General features: G+C 40.7%; 1 protein-coding gene across 1 annotated transcript in view; it reads left to right on the top strand.

Moving 5' to 3' along the window:
* The window catches only part of me1 (malic enzyme 1, NADP(+)-dependent, cytosolic), a 70,865-nt gene that overhangs the window by 32,455 nt on the left and 16,823 nt on the right, over nt 1-21,587 (top strand). Inside the window, exons 4-5 of the mRNA XM_054621451.1 lie at nt 16,627-16,702; nt 18,165-18,326. Of these exons, the coding sequence (XP_054477426.1) occupies nt 16,627-16,702; nt 18,165-18,326 (238 nt within the window). The remainder of the gene's footprint in view (nt 1-16,626; nt 16,703-18,164; nt 18,327-21,587) is intronic.

Raw genomic sequence — 21,587 nt, forward strand, 5'->3', positions numbered from 1 at the left:
CCAAATTCACAGGGAGTTTTTCTCTCCAGTGTCCTCTAGTAATATCTTTAATGGATTACTGATGCCACTGTGTGTGTGTGTGTATGTATGAGTGTGTGTGTGTGTGTGTGTGTGTGTGTGTGTGTGTGTGTGTGTGTGTGTGTGTGTGTGTGTGTGTGTGTGTGTGTGTGTGTGTGTGTGTGTGTGTGTGTGTGTGTGTATCTTCCAGTCAGACCACCATAGCAGTAGATTAGGTCTCTACTTACTGGCTCTCAGGTATAAAGAGTTTCTGTGTGGAGGCAGCAGCGTCTCCTTGTCTTGCCTGACTTTACCAGCTAATCTGCTTCATGAAGACTAAACACTCCGACAGCAGGCTCTGTACAGGAGGCCAAAGGCCAAGCCCCATTAAGTGTCAAAACAGGGCTGATTCATTGATCTTTGGATGGGGCAGAGGCAGGAAGCAGAGCTGTAAAAAGGAACACATTCACATCATCAGGAGATTAGCGGACATGCTTACTTTTATTGGTTTGTGAGCTCATGAGCGGACGCAGTGTTAGGCAGAGAAAGTTGGTCGGTCTTCATCACACAAAGTTGTTTCTGTTTTTCGCCATAAATGTGGGTTGTGTACTTTGTTTGACAGCTAAACGTACTCAGTTGTGATAAATGATAATGTTTTGTAGCGGAAAAATGATACCTAGTATTACATGAGAGTAATTAGGTGTACTTCAATCCTGTCCAGTGTCCCCGTGCCCTCTGTGGTGCACTGCTACCGAGTGTCTAAATAAACTTTTAATAGGCACTTTTAAAGTAACACTCCACTTGTTCAAACAGCTCACGACGTAAGTGACACGAACCAATCCATCTTACTGATGGAGATGGATGATCATCAGTAGCCCATTAGTTGAGTCCTGGTTAAGGGTTAAGGGTCAAGGGTCAGCAACTCTACTACTAGAGCTGCCTGTCAGGAGCCGGAAAGTAAGACATAAAGATAGGTTGAGGTAAAGACCAGATGCTGTCTTTATCTGCTCCCATTTTAACTGTACATGAAGGCCATGGGTTTTACTGCTATAAAATGTATTTGATATGAACTGCTAATTTCATTTTGTAAAGGTTCTGCTAACCATAAATATAAATATACATTTTATTAAATAAAAATGGCGTACAATACAGCCAGCCATTTCTTTAAACTGGGAACTGTAGGTCTGACATAAAGCACGACGTAGCAACTTCCAGGCCAATTCTCACCTCTAATTTCTACAAAAACTTTAGCCCAATTAATTAAAATTGACGGCATTCCCAGAACAGCCACAATGATTCTGTTTTAATCAGAGGATAGCTTGGTGATTGGCACGCTTTTCTGGTCAGGTGCAGAAAGGGTTTGCGATGTCCGTTGAAAGAGAATACCTGTTAAATAACAAATGCCAGCATCGGCAAATAGACTTAATTGTTATCAATATAAAAGTGTATCATCATGATTATATTAGTATTTATGAATCAGGCTGTAATCTGTGTGAGGGTAATAACGTACGAAAGAATTAAAGTGCTATTTCATTCATTATCCAGTACATAAAAGATGTACTGTAATTTGACCTGAATCCTGCCATGATTGGGTCATTTAAGGCTGGAATTTGATTAAAACAAGGGTGAGCTCAAGGAGGTTATAAAGTCCTAATGAAAGGCATCAGCTGAAGCTGCCCCGGCCACCTCTGAAGTGGCACATGCCGGATGATGAAGTGTTCCAGCCTTGCAGATTAGGGGCTTCGAAGCAGGATTTCACCCTGTACAAGCCCACACACGGCGTTACACTTCTAGAGTGTCAGAGAAACTATTTTCTTTGGATTGATGAGCATCCAGGTCGAGTAGAAAATAGCCTTCTGGATCATTAATCCGCAGATGATTATTGAACCGTGATGACTTACTTCAAACCATGGATAAGAAACAATAATTTATTCCATATAACTTGAGTCCAGAGAGAATTTGTTTTTGCTGATAATGACTGATTGCATGGCTTTTGCTGATGTATTTATTTACCGCAATTTTCTCTTGGGTAGACCATAAGAGAAGCTCAGAATAGTCTGTGTTGAACTGCATAAGCATTGTAGAAGTAGGGAGGAGAGAAATGGTTTGGAATTACACTGACCTCATGAGGAACGTGGCAAACATTTGGGATTAATTCCACCCTGGACTTTGAAGCCCTTGTATAACAATATACAGCTCATGTCCGAAGAAGTTTTATAGCCAGTGAAAGCAAAGAAACTTTTAACGCACAGTAGACTGTGGCTCCAGTTTTCCTGCAATATCCCTTCATATAAGAAATTAATGTATGTGCAGTTGCAGTTTACAGTGTGAAAATGGAAAGTAATCAATCTTAATAAATGTTTTATAACTGTTTTCAGGAATAAGGCTACCTGGCTGAACTGTCTGTGACCTGTAGTACCGCGCACTATCACTAATTCAAACTGCCCTAACTTTCCATAACTTGGAGTTATATAGCATGGCTGGAGAGCAAGATGGTTGGGTTTGGCACTAAGGGGGGAAACCATTTTTTTCCTGTTGTTTCTCTAAGAAAGAACCATGAAATCATTGCAAACATATTTTTGTAGGTTCTTGTTGAGTTGAAGGCTGTCAGCCTTCGTAAAAGCCTGCCCGACTTAGTTTGGCCTTGGTCCACCTCTGGTGGGATCCAATCAGGGCCTGTGAACACCGTGGCTGTCAGGTCCCAGCTTCATTGACCGACCCGCTATCACTCAAACTCAGATTTTAAATTTGGGCAAGCGCTATAAACACAATTACATAAACCTTGAGAATTTCCCAATTAAAAACAGTTGATGGTGTATGATGTGAATGCAGAGTTTTACAGCTTACAGACCAAGAACACACATGTCTTGTCCTGCATCCTAGCTTGTTGAAAGGAGGCAATCAAACAAACATTCATCAGGGGAAATTTCACTGCTAACGTCAACTTGTAGGTTAGATAATTAACTGGTCAACTGTGGCACATTTAACAGAAAGTAAAGGTACCTGTGGCTACTTTGGTCTCTTTAGATGCTGGTGCGGTCCTCACTGTTCAATACCACAGCTAATAAAACAGAGTCTGCCGATGGCACTGTAAGCTACAGGGCTTGGGAGACTCTTGACGAGATACAACAGGTAAGTCAAGGGTCACAGGACCAACGGGTTTCGAAGGCTGGAGTTCTGCCTTTTTAAGCCGTCGGCATCTTGGCTTCATGCAACCAAAAGTGACATGGGAGGGTGGAGGAAAGTACAGGGGAAAGTTTTATGCAACCAAACATTCATGAAATGAAAACACACTGTCAAAACGTGGATAACTCTCAGACCAGACAACGCCATAGTAGCTACCTGTATATCACAAGGTAGCCACGCCCTAAAACATACCCTGCTTTGTTGTTTACTTTACTCTAAACGGAACCATCATTTTCTCATAGACTTCTATACAATCAGTCTTCTTTTTGCAACCAGATGAGTCACCCCTTGTTTAAGGCACTTCAGCATTGCCTTCACTTTTTAGTCCTAGAGGTTGCCTCCTAACTGTAACACAGATATAAGAAAATAACTTCAAATAATCATACAATGTAGTTACCAAAAATCTGCCTTACTAAGGTTATGTTTGCATGAATATTCATTAAGGTATAATGTTATATTTTGAAAGGGGGCTGCCTTGCCACAAATTTGTTTCCCCAGTTATAATTGCTTTAACATTTAAAAATGTTTGCAATTGGTCAGTTACCTGGCCCTTGCCTTGCAGGTCATAGCGGTCAGTCAAGAGTCTTCTTCAATCAAACATATACACTGACACGCACCTCTGGAGGATGACACGGAAAGAAACATTTATAATAATCCCCCAAGGATTTTTGTTTTATGTTCCTATTAATACCATGATTTCAGTTTGACTTCACTAGAGCTGCTAAATGATGCATTAATAAAAGACTCTCCTTCCCCGACCAATGGCAAAATTATAGAGCACAGTTCTGTTTGGCTGCTATCCCCACACCATCTCCTACAGTCATATTTTGGTGCGTAGTAGTAATATTTCACCAGCCCACACTGGAAATAACGACTTGCTGAAGCTTATCAGATACTCTGAGTGAATCACACAGCCTGGGTTGTAGTTTTAAAGTTAAACCCTAAGGTGTCTGAGTAGCATGCAGTGGAAAATTCATCCAGCATATGTCACACAAGTTGGCAGTAAGCTTGGATCCTCTCTAATGGCTTTAGTGTGAATATAGAATAAGTGAGAGAAACAAGTATAGCATGATCAAAGTGTTGAGTACATAAGGACTTAAATTAAAACAATTGCCAAAGCGTCCTCTACAGTAATAACCTAAACCAGTATGGATGTAGCCTTCATCTTCCTACCTTGAGAAACTGTGGCAGAACCATAAAACCTACAAGTGGAAGAGGTTGGTGAGTTAAATACGAGGCCTTATGGAATAACCATATGTCTGAAAACGTTGGTCACTTCCACCACTTTTACGTACACGCTCTGTATGTTTTAACGATGTGATCTTTTCTTCACAATTGCTGCTGCAGGGACCGTTTAAATCCTCAAAGAGTCTGAAAATTGAAACATAACTATATCATGTCTTTATTACACTTGTCAAGGCTGAAATGTGTGCATATTGCTTGTAGTGCCAAAGCACATGTTGGAGGTGGCTTGTCATGAGCTTGTGTAGGAGGGCTTCCAGCTCCTCAGCAGAGTCTCTTCATGCTGCTGGCCTCGTTCCTGCAGCCAGAAGCGTAAGAGTGACGTAATGCAGAGTGTGTGTGTGTAATGCGTATATATGTATGTATGCAGGGTAAATGGAGAGTCACACATACTGTCAGAGGTGGGATCTTGATCATGTGTTGACATATTGGATATTGCCAGCTTTGGTATTGTCGTTTCCATTATTGACAAGTTTCCCAGAAGCCCCAGCTACACACAGATATACTGTGTTAGGAGAACAGTGGTGCGACTGAACTGCTTGCCTACAAAAACAGATCCAATAGTAAAAAAGATAAACAGAGAGTTATTCCCTTACACTCAGGAGTTGAAAGATAGAGCAAAAGGACATGAAGTTTACATTTAAGTGTCAAATGTGTAAAAGATCACTGTTACATCTCATTGTACACATACACAGACAAACCAGAAGCATCACGCTGGAGAAAAACCTCTGCAGTTTGTTGAATCCAGCTTTGTTTCCCCCTGGATTGAGTGGAAACTCCGAAACCAAAATTTCCCCAAGTCACGGTCCAACCTTCTTGTCACATTGCAATCTACAATCTCTGGCTTTCCGTTTCAAGTCAGGTGTAAAGCTCACATTATGGCCTCCTGGAATGATGCAAAAATTACCAAAAATAAAACACCAGCCCCATCAGATCCAAACCACTGCCACAATTTGCCCGTCTAATGGAGCTCAGTGTTGGCTTGAAGCTTTTTTGGACTGTGTGGATTAGTAAAGATGATGGAGTTTGACAGTTTGTTGTCACTGAGCACAACTAGTCATCTGATTTACTGCTGTGAAGTGTCAATTTTTCCAGGTGTGACATTTCAACTCAGATACAAATGTGTGCAGGGAGACTTAACACATTACATCAACTTCTGGAGTAACATCCTAAAGCAAGCAATTAAATACTACAGGCCAAAATCCCATCTTTGTATTGAGTCATTTATTCATTCCTTTACGTTTTTGCATTTTTGTATGATATACACTATGTTCACATCATTAAAATGAGCTTAGATGGTTTTCCTGTCCGCCACATCGCTGGCCATGACAGAAAACAGTCAAAACAAAAAAAACTTTGCAAACTTTCCCTAACCTGGTTATTTATTTATCCCTGTCAATCATCACATAACCCACTAGAAGTGTATGGTTGTGCTTATATACAAAGAGACCAAGGGGGGTGGCTCCGGCAGTCTATGTCGATGTGTCCTTGGGCAAGACACTTAACCCGATGTTGCTCCCAAAGGCTGTGCCATCGGTGTGTGAATGTGATATGAATGTTAGTTAGAGTCCTGATGTGCAGGTGGCACCTTGCATGGTAGTCCCTGCAATCAGTGTATGAATGACATGCATTGTAAAAGCGCTTTGAGTGGTCGAAAGACTAGAAAAGTGCTATACAAGTACAGTCCATTTAGTTGTGTTCGTGACGTTTCTGGTCGTCAACCTCTTTAAAGACTTAGCGACAGTTTGTAAGCACCAACCAAGAGGAAGTTACAAAAATGGCAGACACGGTGCAGAAAAACAAAACCATAGTAAGGCAAAATGTTGAGCGGACAAAGCTTGTTCCTAAACCAGAGTGAATCTTGGGTTGGCTTTCACCCGCTTGCAAGCACAGTTACCCTAGTGACAGTCCAGGGGAGTGTGCTTCTGGTGTCATTGAGCCCGTGAGGAGGGTCCAACATGAAACCTTAGGCTCAACATGAAACCTGAGGCTTCATGGTTATAGTAAGTGCTTGTAATAGGAATAGTTTGACATTTTGGGAAATGCAAGAAAATCTGGGGAAACAGTCGGTCTGACTCTGTATAGTTAACTAAATCTGTCCACCAAAACCCCTACACCTCACTAATTAATAAATTGTATTTCTTTAGTTAAATCGGAACACAAACACAGAGTGTGCTTTCACTCTTTATGCTAAGCTAAGCTAATTGCCACCTGGCTCCAGCTCAATACTTAAAGGAAAGACATGAGTGGTATCAGTCTTCTTATTTATCCCAAAATGTCAACTGTTTCCAAACTTATTTTAAACATGACAACAAAGGTCCCCTAACCTTTATCAACTAGTATGTTTAAACCCTAGCCATGATCTTTTCGTTTTGCCGACATTTGAACAAACCTCAATCAAAGTTATCACAGATTAGAAATTATTTGTGGGAAACATTTTTATTCTGTTATTTAGTGTGGAGGACTCATTGTCTTTCTAGAAAAATATAAAGGAAATTTTAAGAAAGCCATCACCTCAGTGCATATTTAAATGGAGGAATGAGTGTTTCCAATCTTAGCCGAGAAGACTAGTGAAACCTGTGTCTGAAACTGGGTCAGCCTCATGTTGACATGGGACACTCCCCTCCGACTAGAAGAGACAAGTCAACAGACCACACATTAATCACCAACCAACGTCCACGCTTTCACATCTGCACGTAGATAAGACCATACTTCTGAGAATGGTATGAGGCCTAAAGTATCTGACACTAATATCTCAAAATATAACTGCTCTGCTTCTTATTAGTCAGTTCAAAGTTAGTTAATGGATGTGGTAAGAAAGTGCTAAAAGCTAACTTTTCTTTGTTTTGACAGCTCCATCGGCTCTCAGCTCAGCTTTGGCTGTGAACACTTGTAGACCTGTCACGCATTTGGCCCGTGCTTAGAAACTGAAAACTTGAAGATATCCATCCCTGCTCAAGGGCTGTGTGAGCTGTGGAATCAATCAAAAGGCTTCCAGACTGTAAACCCTTTCTACAAACAACATTTAATTCAATTTCAACACACTTTTGCAAGGGAAGAACAAAAAATCTGAGAGATCACCGCCTGTGATTGTGGAGTAATTCCTATGTTACTCTTTTATACTTCACATAATTTCAAATGGAAACAGATTAGAACCACAGTACGCTTATGATTTGGATTGATTTAATAAAAAACATTACTATGAGCATAATGTTTGCTTCATACACACACAGAAACCATGCCATCTACATAATTTCAGAGCTATTTAGGACATAAGATTCTGATTTGACCATTATTTTTGACATGCATAATACACTAAAATCATATTTTGGTTATGCCATTTTTTTTTCAGCGCACCATAAAGAAGTTGAAACATCTAAAGTCGGTTCATTAGCAGGTGCCTGGTGGACTTAAAGCCTTTTGAGGTTGAATAGTTAAAAGTTGCAGAATATTTATTGACAATCCATTTAGATTTCTGTAGGCTTTATATTTGTAAAAATGAGCGAGAAATCAAATTCCACTGTGCAACAGACTTGGCATTGGGTCAGAAGTTAAGACGTGCTTATTTCTCAGTGTTTTATATGTCAAGGCGCTCCTACAAATCTGCTGCATACTTTGTTCCATCTGCAGATTAATAATGCCTGTTTGCTGATAAGAATTTTGCACATACCTCCATTGGTCTTGCAAAAGCCTATTTGATCCCAGCCAATGCATTGTAATAACATCACATATGAATGTATCAAATGTAATTTATATACAGTCGACCATATTTTGGCAGAGGATGCTGGATTTTAAGGCAGATCTTTGAAACCAACCTGCTGTTTCATAACTTTCCTATTTCCCCTTGTCTGAGGCACTGTCTGCACTTTTATGTCATATAAAATGTCTATGTTACATTTAGGAATGCCAAGAGGTTGTACATTGTACATTTTAGCTCTGAATTCCACAGAGAGTATACATGGCTTCAGTGACATGGCTATTGATGAAGACAATAATTGACCCTCTAGTTATTATGGATGATCTCACTGCAAGAAGATTGGTTTGGTGGTGTTGTAGACTGAGTCTGTCTGACCTCTGACCTCTACACAGGAATGGGATCTGACCCCAGGTGACTCTCCTTCCTGACTCTTTTGATCTGTTTTCGTTACGTGAGACTTGACCTCTCCTCTGGCATCCTGAACATTTGCTTTGATTTATGCGTCAGCATTACATCAGTGAGAGCTAACTGTCGCCTACGGGGCCTTTGTAGCGTATCAACAGTAATGATATTTTGCGTTTAGTCTCGTCACCCCCTTATGGGAACACCAAGCTCAGCACAGCGGACAGTGGCTGTACCTTTCTAGGTTGTCTCACCAGATGTAACCTAAAACCTAGTAGTGTACGTAGTGTGTCCAGGTTATTGTATAGTGTCGTTTTGTGAGCTGCCTTTTTTTTTTAAAATCTGAGTCAAGTCAATTGAAAATTGCAGACTTTATTGACCTTAGCTTGACCTTAGCTTGACTGTTTAGAAACGGCAGGTTTGTGCAGGATGTCCCATAATTTGCTCGGGATGATTCTATCTGACTAATCAGTGGTTTGCAGTGTTTTAACTCCGCCTTCTAGTATCAGATCTGCTCTTTCCGAACCTTGAGTTGTTACCAATAATGGAGCGCTTCTATTGATACTATCCACAACTTTTGCTAATGGTAACATAAATATAATAGCAAACTGAACTGGACTGGACTGCTTGGTTGAAACGTGCCAGTTGTAACCATGAAGAAGAAGATCCTTAAACCTTAACAAAGTAGTAATTTTAACTCAAACCATGATGTTTCTGGAGTTTCTCACTTTGACAAAGTCTTTGTGGGAACCCAAAACATGATCCTTTCCTAAATCGAACCAAACCTTAACCATAGCTAACCACTAAATGAACCCCAAGGTGAGCTGGTACCAAATACCACAGGTACTTTATTCAGGATCTCCAAAAAAAGACATTCATCCAGGTTACTGGATTATATTCCAGAAAATAACAAAATATCAATACAAATGTGAAGACCTGCCTGAACATCTTGCAACTTAATTTAATAGTTTTGAAAAGCCTAAACTGTATTGATATTCCATAGTAAAATATAATGGTTTTAGCCTCTCACTTGGTGTTATGTAGTACATGAATTTTCTCCTCAGCTATAAGCCATGAAGAATTGGAAACTCTTTAAGCATTTCTCCATCTGTTCTTTAGTGGACACTAGCAGTTCGGCCTGCCACCAACCCAGACATGCCTGAAATTGAATACACATTTTTCTGTGAGTGTCAAAGAGAATACAATGGGCCATACATCATTGTCATCCACACAGTTCTCAATGATTTTACAATATTCTCTTAAACTGTCTCCCATCGTCAATAAACTTCATGTCTGTTTTTCATAAAAAGGATGAACCTTTTGAATTTATTAAGTTTTCTCGTACACACTGTAAGCAGCATTTGCAAATGCACAGTTGCTGGCAGATGCAAAACCCAATTGCTTTTGAATGTGACTTTGTAACCCACACAAAAACGTCATTGGCATGCCCCAAATGACAGGACGTAGGCGAATGAATGGAAAACCTGCTTGCAAGAGGGATGGAACTCTTCTAATAGCCAGCTGGGTTCATCAGGTCTGTGCCTCTGATTCCTTTAGCAGGGCCGTTGTGCTGGAACAGGCCCTTTTTTCTGTTTCTCGCCCCTCTAGTTATGCAAGGCTGGCTGAGAGAGAAGCTTGATGTCCACAGCAATTGTCTGGACACTCGACCGTCTCTCCTTCAGCCGCACAGCTACAGTAGACGATAGGTTTTGAAACCCCAGAACCTTACGCTCTCTGGTTATTTTCATCACCTGCAGGTTATCCCATGTAAAAGATTCCGTGCCTTTTTATGTTTTGCCTCAGCGTGTTAACCTAATGATGAAAGGCGATCAGATTGGCTAAATTGTGTTCATTTTGGCTGCAAATTCTTTAAAGTTTTCCCTCCTGTCCAAGTCTTGAAAAGCTTCATGAGGGAAGATTAGTTGCTGTGTGGAAGCCCGGGCTGATTTCAGTGGGCTGCAGTGGAATGAGGTGGGGGTGGGTTATGGTTTTCCGAGGCCGAGGGACTGGAACTGGTTCTTGCTTGTGATTCAGGCAACGTGTTGAATACTTGTAATGTGATGGAATCCTGTCAAAGTCTGAGCGTGCCATGGAGGGTGGGAGGCAGAGGAAGAAGAAGAGTGCATTGTCTTTGGAGAGTCTTACTGGATGGAGAGAGGAAAGAGAAGGACTGGAGAAAGAATTCCTGGCCGTCACGTTTCATTTCCAAGTGATGAGAGCTGTGTGTTGAACAAAAATGACTGGGTACAGTTGCGTCTTGCTGCTAAGATGAATTCCTAGACGAAAAACACACCTCAGACATCCTTCAAGAGATTGAACAAACACAGAAAATTGAAGGCTGCATGGGCTTAGACAGAGACTGAGAGTGGTGGATTATGGGTTGGATTTCTTTTTGTTAAGCTGATGCTAAATTATTCACTAACCATCCGCATCCCTCTGTCGTTTCTATTTATTTTGTTCTTTTTGTTTTTAAAGAGTACTTTTTTCCCTTTTCCCAGAGGTCTGTTGCATATTTAGTTTCTTTGATGATCATCTTTTCCATTGCATTTAGTTATTTTTGAAATGGGCAGAGTTTGCGTCACCTCAGGCTGCACCATGAACATGGTTATTGATTGGCACTGCCAGACCTCCAGTTCTCTCTAAGTCTTCTCCTCTATTGGTTTAGTCAGATGCTTGGCTGCTTCGTGCGCTGCAGCGTGAGTGTGTTATTTGTGATGACAACAGCTTCACTCCTTTGGCTTCATTGACTTAATTGCCTTGGAAATGATCCATATGAACAAAATCAATAATATGACCTAAGTTATAGGACTAGGTAAAACTCACTTGCTCTACTGTTATATGGATAAGGATACAAATCTGTTCTGTAATTTGTGATAATACTTGAAAAGGAAAAACAGTCTTCTCTTTCCACGGAAAGACATTAACTTGTTAAATACCACTTAGGGAAGGAAGCAAGAAAGTAGAAACCAGCGGTCTCATTGCTTAAATATTATGCTGTCATTCCTTTTCTACAGCGTGTGGTTGGATACCACATCCAGTCATAGAAATTACTCTGTCTCCTTATGAGTGTGCTGTATGTCTGTGTGCATGTGGTGGTTCACTTGATACTGTGCTGGTCCTCAGAGGATACTCCACTCACCGGATATGATGACAGACGGACTTGTGTTAGACCCAGATCAGTGCATTGAACTGTAAAGTATTGACAAATTGGCTTTTCACATTTATTTTAATATTAAAACATGGAGCCAAACCCAGGGTAGTGTTTATCCTGAGATGATGTGTTTGGTTTACCTTACCTTACCACTTACACCTTACCGACAGCTGTTAGCACAACTGCAGTTTTGTACAAAGAACTAAGCTACATTACAAGCGACTCAGGAAAAGTAGCTTGACACCACTGTTCGGTAATGTGATGTACAAAATCATTAATTGTTTTATCGTGCAGTTTATTCCTTTATTAAGTAATTAGTCCAGTCTGTTGCTCAGTTTGATACACTTCACTGAGAAATGACACAATTATCAAGTTAAGTTTAAGATAGAAAAATATAGTGACGCGTTTGCCCCAAGGCGGGAACCAATATGGAAGAGCCATGAACTTGCATTCTTTCTACTGGCCATCAGGGGGAAACTTCTCTGGTTGAAAGAAGAAGTCTGATTGTATAGAAGTCAAAGAGACAACTTTACCTCAGTAAACATTGTAAACATGAGTTTATGGTCTCAATTGCTAGTTTAAAGTCTTCTTCAATACACCATGATGTTCATTTAGTAAATTATAGTCCTATTAAGAGTTGGTTAATTAATGGTATGTTTTAGGGCGTGGCTACTTTGTGATTGACAGGTGGCTACCCCAGTGCTGTCTGGTCTGGGAGATGTATGTTGATGTTTTCGTCTTACACATTTAATCCTTTTACAGTGTGTTTTCATTTCATGTAAGTTAACTGTAACATTTTTGTTGCCGAAAAATGTCTTATTCAGCTTTGGGTTGTATTAAGCCAAAACCTCTCATGTTACTTCTGGTTCCAAAAAACCAAGATGGCGATGACCAAATTGCCAAACTCAAGGCATAAAAACCATAGTCCACATACCAATGGGTGACGTCACGATGACTACGTCCACTTCTTATATGCAATCTATGGTTTGCCCGTGATACCACTGAAACACTAGACGGATGTATTGTACATGATCAAGCCGTGTCCTGCCTTTATTGCGTCCCAAAAGCAATTGTCTTCACATCATTCATTTACTTTGAATCAATGTAGAGCGGAGGTCATGGTGAGCAGAAGGTTTGATTGCTTCTCTAGGTGTGTGTTATGAAAAAAGGTATTTCTTGAACCTACGGGGTATAACCCCTTAATGCCGAGGCATGAATGAAGCGTAACACAGGTAGTAACTCAAATAAAGGACTATAGAGGCACAACTGTGTGTCTTTCTTTTTTGTTGATTTTCTTGTTATGTTTGTTTTAATGGGCCACAGTTCAGTTTGTCAACTGATATTTAGTAATTTATGTAGAATGTGTACAGTTATATGTTCACATTGATATGTTGTGTCTATGCTCTGACCTCGTCACTCCCTTGTTCGTGAGCAACCATTTGAACCCTGATCAAGTGGCGAGTTGATTCATCTATTATAATAAAATTATAAATGTGAATCTATTGTTATTGGCAACTGCATGCCTTTGTTTCGGTGAAAGTCTGTTGAAGTTCCCAGCCTTCATGAAATCATATCTCATATATATCCCAGCAGCTGGTCTGGCAGAGGAATCCAGTGTGTTAATTTTGGAGTGATGCTCCTGTTTGAACCTGTTTTGATAAAGCCATAGATCTCCACCAGGGAGTTCTCCCACTGTACAGATGTGTTTCTTTTTCCATCAGATAGACTGTATCTTGGATATCCTTCTGCTTTTGCATACCATAAGTTCCATACTGTGCCATAAGTTACAGTGTCTTGCTTTTTTTGTTTATGATCGCAAAACAAGTTAACTTTGTGCGTGCACAAAACTTTCTGTTAAGGGCCTCAGAATGCTACATGTCTTTGCATGTGTGTGCCAGTACTGCAATCCGTGGGAGAGACATCAGCTAAATGAGTCTCACTATCTCTCCGTGTGCTCGGCTTCACATGGCTTCCATAAACTTTTTTATTGCATAATCTTTAAAACAGTGTGTCCAGAATGTCAGACAGCTCTGGGTAAATGAGAAAGTAATTAGTCTAATAGATACAGGGTTTTTGGGTCAATGGCAGCTCCAGCAGGCTGATGGAAGAACTATAATTATAAGTCTTTCTATGAGTCCTATTTCCTTCCAGTGCAGGTGAACAGTTTATTGTGACATCAGACGATTCGTATTCAATTCAAGATTGTCTATAATGCAACTGGTCTTGGTTGAATGTGAGCTAAACACTGTAGTTTGATTTATTAGATTTAATTTAAGAAATCTGGGAACTTAATCTCATAGATTATGTACCCAGTGGACTGGACATATGTGTTGTCTCCAAAGCACAGGTAGATATTGCTCCATGCGAAAAAATCAAGAAAAATAAATCCAGGCACAGCACATCTACAGGACCTGAAAGGATGATTTTGGGGCCCATCATGTATTAGGTGAGGTCAAACAGAAACCCTCTTATATCCCTTGAATAGTGTTTTATCTTCTTGACCGTCAAGGATACTATAAATTCTGGCAAGGGAGGACTTGTGCTGTTTGGAACTTTAGCTTTACCTCTCATCAATCACATTTGCTCTCTTTGCATTTCAGAAGCTTTAACATAACCTTAGACATTCATTATATTTTTAATAAAAAAGTTAAAATAACACACATTAACCAAACCGGAACTGTTTTCTGCATTCAGCTGAAAACTACCTCCTCCCTCCGGCCAGAGTCACACTCGAAACTGTCGGCGGCTTTCAGCTCCAATTAGGCCCTTTCAAACAAATTTAGGAAATCGAGTAAAAAAATAAATAAGAAATCCTCTGTCTTAAATTTTCTCAGGGGACAAAGTTGTCGCTTAATGAGTTGGAGACATCTCATAGCGTGACTTTGACCTTTAACGCTATTTTTACAGGCTTTTCTCAATGATTTGTGTGCGAGTTGAACCGTATGTGATTTTGCTAACAGAGGGCGTCCAGCGCAGTGAAGATTGAGGTTATGTTTTGGGGGTAAAGAATGGTGACTGGTGGTGTTTTGTGTGGACACGGGTCAACGATTGGAGGCCAGCCTCCTCGTGGGGGCTCAGGCTGTGTTTGGGGGTCATTATGTGGAAAGCAGCTTGTCCTTCTGCCGGCCCCTGGCAGCCTTTCCTCACTCCCTGGGGTGTGTTTTGTGTTGGGCTGCAGGTCAGCGGCGGTGCTGTTTCAGGCCATCAGGTTGTTTTCTTTACCCTCTCTGTTCTCGCCACACTCTCTTACAGGAAAACAGACATGGCAGCTCAACGCTTTGTGGCCCTCCTCTCATCTAGAAAATAAGGCGGCCGCTATTCGTTGTGGTTATTTCAGCAGCAGTAGTCTTGCACACATGCGCACGCACACACAAATATCAACTCTATAAGCATCGATATGAGGAGATGTATAGCATTCCCAACCAGAGGGACTTATATCCCAGGAGTCTACTTTATCTTTGGGGGTATGTGGAAAATGATGGAGTAGTTCAACTCATTGCTGTATGCTCTCAATGACCCATTAAGCAATTTTTTCACCTTTACAAAAATTCTTGCTCTGAAAGGATCATCACTATCTTAACAGACAGTGATGATGGATTTAAAACATCACGACTCTCCTCATGAGATACTGTAGATAAGCTCGTTGCTGCTCTGGGTTCTGTAGATAAGTGATGGAATTTCTGACCGTTAAAAAGCATAACCACTGCTCTACTTCATTGTACTTGTCAGGGTCAAAGGTCATGAGGTCGACCGCTCCTTTTGCAAACACAGAATGGCAGAAAATGAGGTTTTGGAGGAGGAGAGGAACAATGGCGAGCTGAACCTGAAATGTTTTTCATAACCTTCATGTTGACAGAGATTAAGCATTACTGCAAGCCTGCCTGTCTGCTTTGATCCATCTCATACAGTTGTTTTCCAACAGTCATATTGCGAGGTCAACCTTTCAGCCCCATTGCCTCTCTTTCTCCCAAAATGAGTCATATTCCTGTTGCTGGCAGTGGCTCGTGTCCTCTTGGCCTCAGGTGAACACACACAGCAGGCTACACACACATCCGGTGCATGTGCTTATCAAGCGGCACTCATGCATTTTGGTGCGCAGATGTGTAGCTGTATGCAGATGTGCGTCGTTGTTTAAAATGCCAGATGTCTGTGACCTTTATGTGACCTGCAGCGCTCTTTGCAGAGGGATGCTGACAGTCTTTCTGTTCATCTCACTAGATTTTATTATTGCTTTTAACAGTGTGTCATGCTGTTTTGCATTTGACATTTCTCCAATGTCTTCTTCCACAAACTTTGACCTGAGATGGGTCTTGACTTTATGAGCAGATTCTTACAAATAGTGATGTTTTTACTGTTACTGGCGCATGGAGGAGGTGTTGCCCCCCAATTCTATAACCAGATGGGTGTGTTGGGTAGGAAAGATGCCTCAGCTGGACCCCACGCATAGAGATGATCTCTTTATCCTGGGATAGTCCCTGAGGGAAGGATGCTGATTCCAGGGAGCAAAGGAGAGAGAAGAGGGAGGGTTGGTGTGAAGGGGTGATACTAAGATAAATTAATATTTGGGGAGACTCAAGGGTCCAAAGTAAACTCCCTGCAGAGGCCCTGGGCTCTGGGCTCAACTCCCGGGTGCCATCAGTATTCAATAAAGTCGTGGCCAAAAAAGAGAAAGGCAGAAAATAAACTTCAAACAGTCTCTTAAGTAGAGCTCAAAGCTTTTCCCTCAAATCTTGGATATGTTTTTCTTTTAAGTGTTTCCATTACAGTATTGCCAACATTTTAGTGACATTTTGCTTTATCAGAGTTGAGCACGTCATTAAACTTGGGCCGTGAGAAGGAGGGAGACTATTGGCACGTGATGCCTTTTGAACATGCAAGAAGGTTGGTCTTTTTTTGTTCTCTCTTCCTTCTGCTAGATTTGTGGTTTTCCATTTGTTTTTCTCTGTTCCAGGGGACTGTTCATCACAATACATGACTGTGGCCACATTTCTACATTGCTCCAGAACTGGCCAGAAAAGGACATCAGGGTAAATGATACCACTCAAACAGTGGCATGAAGTCATATTTAATAATGCTCATGTTGTTCTAGCACTGTCACATTACAAAACCCATGGACACAAAGTCTTGTTCTGTCTGACTGCTTCAATAAAGCAGAACAAAACCATGTTTGTGTGCAAAAATGGAAATACTTGAAAGTTTTGTTCGTTTGGCTCAGTGGCCAATGCAAAATGAGTGATGATGACATGGATACGAAAATAATTTGTGGCTTTTATATTGGTTTCATGGAATTTACCACCAATTCAAAAATATAGAAGGTGACCTGCCTTATCCTTAAATTTATATACATTTACCTTTTTTTTTTAAGGGAAAATCCATATACACAAAAACAACAGAATACAAAAAAAAATAGCAACTACACATGTTGCTATGATGTTGAAAAAAATGTATTATGATATCTATGATAATTAAAACTGATAAAGCAACACTTTTTTTTACCTAAAGGGCAGTCATCTCAAACCACCATGACCGCAAACATAACAATTGCAGTAAAATCGACTGTTCCACTATGGGTCTGTGGATGATTTCGATATTGGTCCTCTTGACCTGCTGTATTGGCTAACTTCTCAAAAGCCTGAAATATTCCTTTTAATCTTCCATATAGAGCAACTATGTGCTAAGTCATGATCAAGTCATATTCAGAATGACGAAACCAGTGGACATTCCTGCCATGTCAAATAGACCTGCAGCCTCAGCCACCTGCTCGCAGCTGTCAACAGCAGGGCATTTAGCTCAGCGCTGACATGCCGCCTCTCATTGTCAGGGTGGTCTTATCGTAAACTCACCTAACACAGACTACTTATAGCATTTACACAGAGAGAGGGCACACGGGAGCCAGGTAGTCATCCAGTGACTCACACATTAACAAGGGATAATTGGGGGAAAATTAGCCGTTAATGGTATTATTATCGTCATTATAGATTTAAAAAACATTCAAATGGTAAACTATGACACTCTGTCAGATTATAACCAGGCTGTAAAAAAAAAAAAAAAAAAAAAAAAGGTGTGTTATTTGCGTCACATAGATTGTGGAAAAAGACAAACACCTGACAATTAGGAACATTTCAAATTAAACTCTTCTGCCGGTGATATTAAGTGTAACACAATTGATTTGATTCATGCTGTGGAATCAGCCTTATTTACTGCTTAATGAGTAAAAGGACTAGTGAGTGGAAAGCCAAGAGGCTGATCTGTAGGAGGGCTTGGCTTACACTGAGGGAAAACAAACATGTTTCTGGGTAGCAGGGTGGACTTGTTATGGTCAAACCATTTTAATTCATGAGGTACTGCTGCTTCATTTATGTTCTCATAAAATTGTGTATAAATGTGATGTCAAATCTAATTTAAGACTACCGTACACCCAGCAGCGTTATACACAGATTTGAATTGACGCAAAGGTTGTTTAAGGCTTACAGTTCTGTTGATTGACAGGCGGTGTGTGTGACGGACGGAGAGAGGATCCTGGGGCTGGGAGACCTGGGCTGCTGTGGCATGGGCATCCCAGTGGGCAAGCTGGCCCTCTACACAGCCTGCGGAGGTGTGCCGCCACAGCAGTGCCTGCCTATCATGCTGGATGTTGGCACAGACAATGAGGTGAGAGCTGAGGTCTAAATATAAATTATAAATAAGACAGACCATTTACAGAACTATAAGCAACTTATTATATAATGTTGTTTATATTTTGCATCTCTCAGAGATGGAAGCAGTATTTATTCATGAACTGTACAGTACATAAGTATGATTTTAATTAAACTTCCTGTATTTTCATAAATAACTAGTCTACAGTCATGCTGGCTGCTCTGTGAGGCTGCAGTTAGCACACACTTTTAGCTAAATGCTACTGTGAGAATACTAACAGTATTGCTCATAATGCTCATATATAGCATGTTTTAATGTATACCATGTTCATAATCTTACTCTAGTGTGCTAACATGGGCTAATTAGCACTAGCACAAAGTACAGATTTAACAAACAAACGATGCAATGTGTTAATTAGTGAGCTTTAAGGGTGCTGGCAGACATATTTTGTGATGATTTGCAGTTTCCAATCTTTATGCTAAGCTAATTTACCCAACTTCTGGCTGTAGCTACATATTTACCGCACAAACATGAGATTGGTATCAATCTTCTATTCTAAACCTTGACAAATAAGTGAACACGTGTATTTTGCAATATGTCAAACTCAACTAAACTTAAGTAGAATTTAGAGTGTAGTACTATAGCTTGTAATGGATTATTTTAGTTTGGTGTTGCTGCTTCAACTCTACTTCTTTTCAGAAGTGAAACTAAAACTGTGCGGGAAAATTGTTTACTTTTTTTTCTTGCCCACCTCCCACAGGCCAGAGATAAAGGTTAGCTTCAAAACAGCAGGGTCTGAACTCAAGGTGGATTACATTAAATTAGATTAAATTTCATCATCCCTGTGGAGAAATTAGTTCATTATAGCCCCGAGAAGTAGAAGATCAAGTGTGCTTGCTCTTCCTACGCACCTCTCAACTCTACTGCCCCCGACCCTTTAACTCAAAATCCTGCTCCAACACATTAACAATCCATGAGTACATGATGGGGGATGCCAGGAGGGAAATGTTCCTTATCCTCCGTAGCCCGGTAGGCCTTGCCTCAGAAATCTGCCAAGAAAAAGAAAACTAATCTCACACTTAACAACCAGGAAACACCCTTAATGTAAGTTAGGTAAGCAGCTCCATTGATGGATGCCAGATGGGAAAACACCTCTCCCCTCTGCCAGCATGTGAGTGTAGCATAGTGTACCAGAGTTACCCACCTAGGGTCCCTGTTCTCTACAACAGTGTCTCCTAAAATATGATTCAAACTCTGGGCGGGGCAGCATGTGCGTCTGTAGCCTGAAACACACTAAGAATAGCCTGTGTGCACATCTAAATATACACAACTCTCGTCCTAGGCCAAGGGCGTGGCAGCCTCAGATGCATGTGTGCCCGGACACAGCTGAGCTCAGCCTGTCAGTAGCTGTCCTGCATCGCCCAAGACTGTCTTCACATGACTCAGTCCCCGGAGTTCAGTTTCAATCCAAAGAAATGTCCCAAGTACATTAAGGATGAGAGATGTTGCTGTGACTGGATGAGTTTGCAAAATGAAATTAAACTGCAAATGTAATTAGCAGAAGTATATGCAAGATTTGTTAGACTGGAAAGAGACCAAGAATAGGAGAAACACTGATTTCATGCAGAAATCCCTTACATTATAACGACAGAAACACTGCAGTCTACCCAGAATGCCTATGAAATATATTACATTTCCAAATTAGCCATCTTCATGCCATTGGAACTGGATTAAGAGAGCCAAATCCTCTCTCATTCCACCATGTCTTTATCTTTATAGACCTACAGTACAGTATGTAGCTCTACCTTTTGTCCTCTACCAGTACTGACATATATATGCATTCAAAGTTTCCACATTGCGTTTACCACGCTGTTTGAATGATTCTGGTTAAGCGTGATAATACCATCTGCAGATTACATTCTTGGGTTGCACGGCAGCAGTTTTAGACATTTATGGGCAACACAGCACAACTTTAACAATCTGTCTCATAGTTTGATTTGTTCCATTTGCCTCAATCTGCCTTATATCTGCTGCCAAAACAGGGAGAGGAGGAACACTTGTCTTGTTTCTTTTTCCTATTTCGGCAGCAGATATGTTTGACAGTCTGTTACACAACCTTAACAACTTCAAATACTGTAGGTGGAGACGCTATAGGAATTCAGCTTACGTTGATTGATTGGTACCACTCTCGTGCCTGTGTGTTAAGTGTGTAATATGAGCTGTGGAGCTAATGGCCTAGTGTGAACAGCCAGCTTGGTTCGGTCCAAAACTCAAAATCACGGTTCCTAACACTTCAATAAGCTCACTAATGAACATATTGTAAATCATTATAGTCCTGCACCTCGCAAAACAGCTGGAGATACTGGGAGGGTGGATAAAGTGTTGTTTGTCAGGAGAAGTTTTTACCCGGCTCCAGCTCTACCCTTAATGCACAGATGTTAAGTTTGGGTCAGTAACAAGTAATGTGATTACTGTCTTTCAGTAACAAGCAGCTACGCCTTAGATTGTTAGTGGATGAAGGTGTGTGAGGCAGTTAGCTCCTATTAAAAAAGAAAAACTATTCTTAGCTGGCTTGCTCATGTAAGCCTATTTAGCATCACCTGGTTTTGTTAAAAGTTGGAGGTCTTTTGAAATGGAGTGCCGCTGTGTGCAGTCTCCCAGGGCATAACGCCAGGCTAGCTGTTAATGATAAGTAAATACATATAAAACATTGTTAATGTCTTGCTTTCCATTTTTGCATTTGTTAAATCAATAAGCTGTAACCTTGGGTTTGGAGTTGTTTAAATGCATCTTTGACAGAGCTGGGCTGATATCAATAGTAATATAATCAGTAATGTCCTGGACATGACACTTACTCTATAGACCTCTCTTGGAAAGAAAGACATTATTTCCCATTAACTAGGGCATTACTAGTGGTCCATCAGCACATAACAGAAAGTATGCTCGATATGCACATGGACAAACCTGCCTGCAAGCACACTCACACACACACACACACACACACACACACACACACACACACACACACACACGCACACGCACACGCACACACACACGCACACACACACAGTATTGCTGCAAATGCAACATTAAAAGAAATTGCCATAAAAGAGATTATGCTGTAGTCTGCCTTGCCGTGGCCAACTTTTCCATATCTTTATTATTCTAAAGAGATGACAGGCTAAATGAGTTGTAATGGGATAAATAGGTTGTGTGTGTGTGTTTGTGTTTCTTGTGTGTGTGTCATATGTGTAGTTGTTCCCTCGGTACCCCGCC

Source organism: Anoplopoma fimbria, chromosome 20 (genome assembly GCF_027596085.1).
Source record: "Anoplopoma fimbria isolate UVic2021 breed Golden Eagle Sablefish chromosome 20, Afim_UVic_2022, whole genome shotgun sequence".
Taxonomy (NCBI): domain Eukaryota; kingdom Metazoa; phylum Chordata; class Actinopteri; order Perciformes; family Anoplopomatidae; genus Anoplopoma; species Anoplopoma fimbria.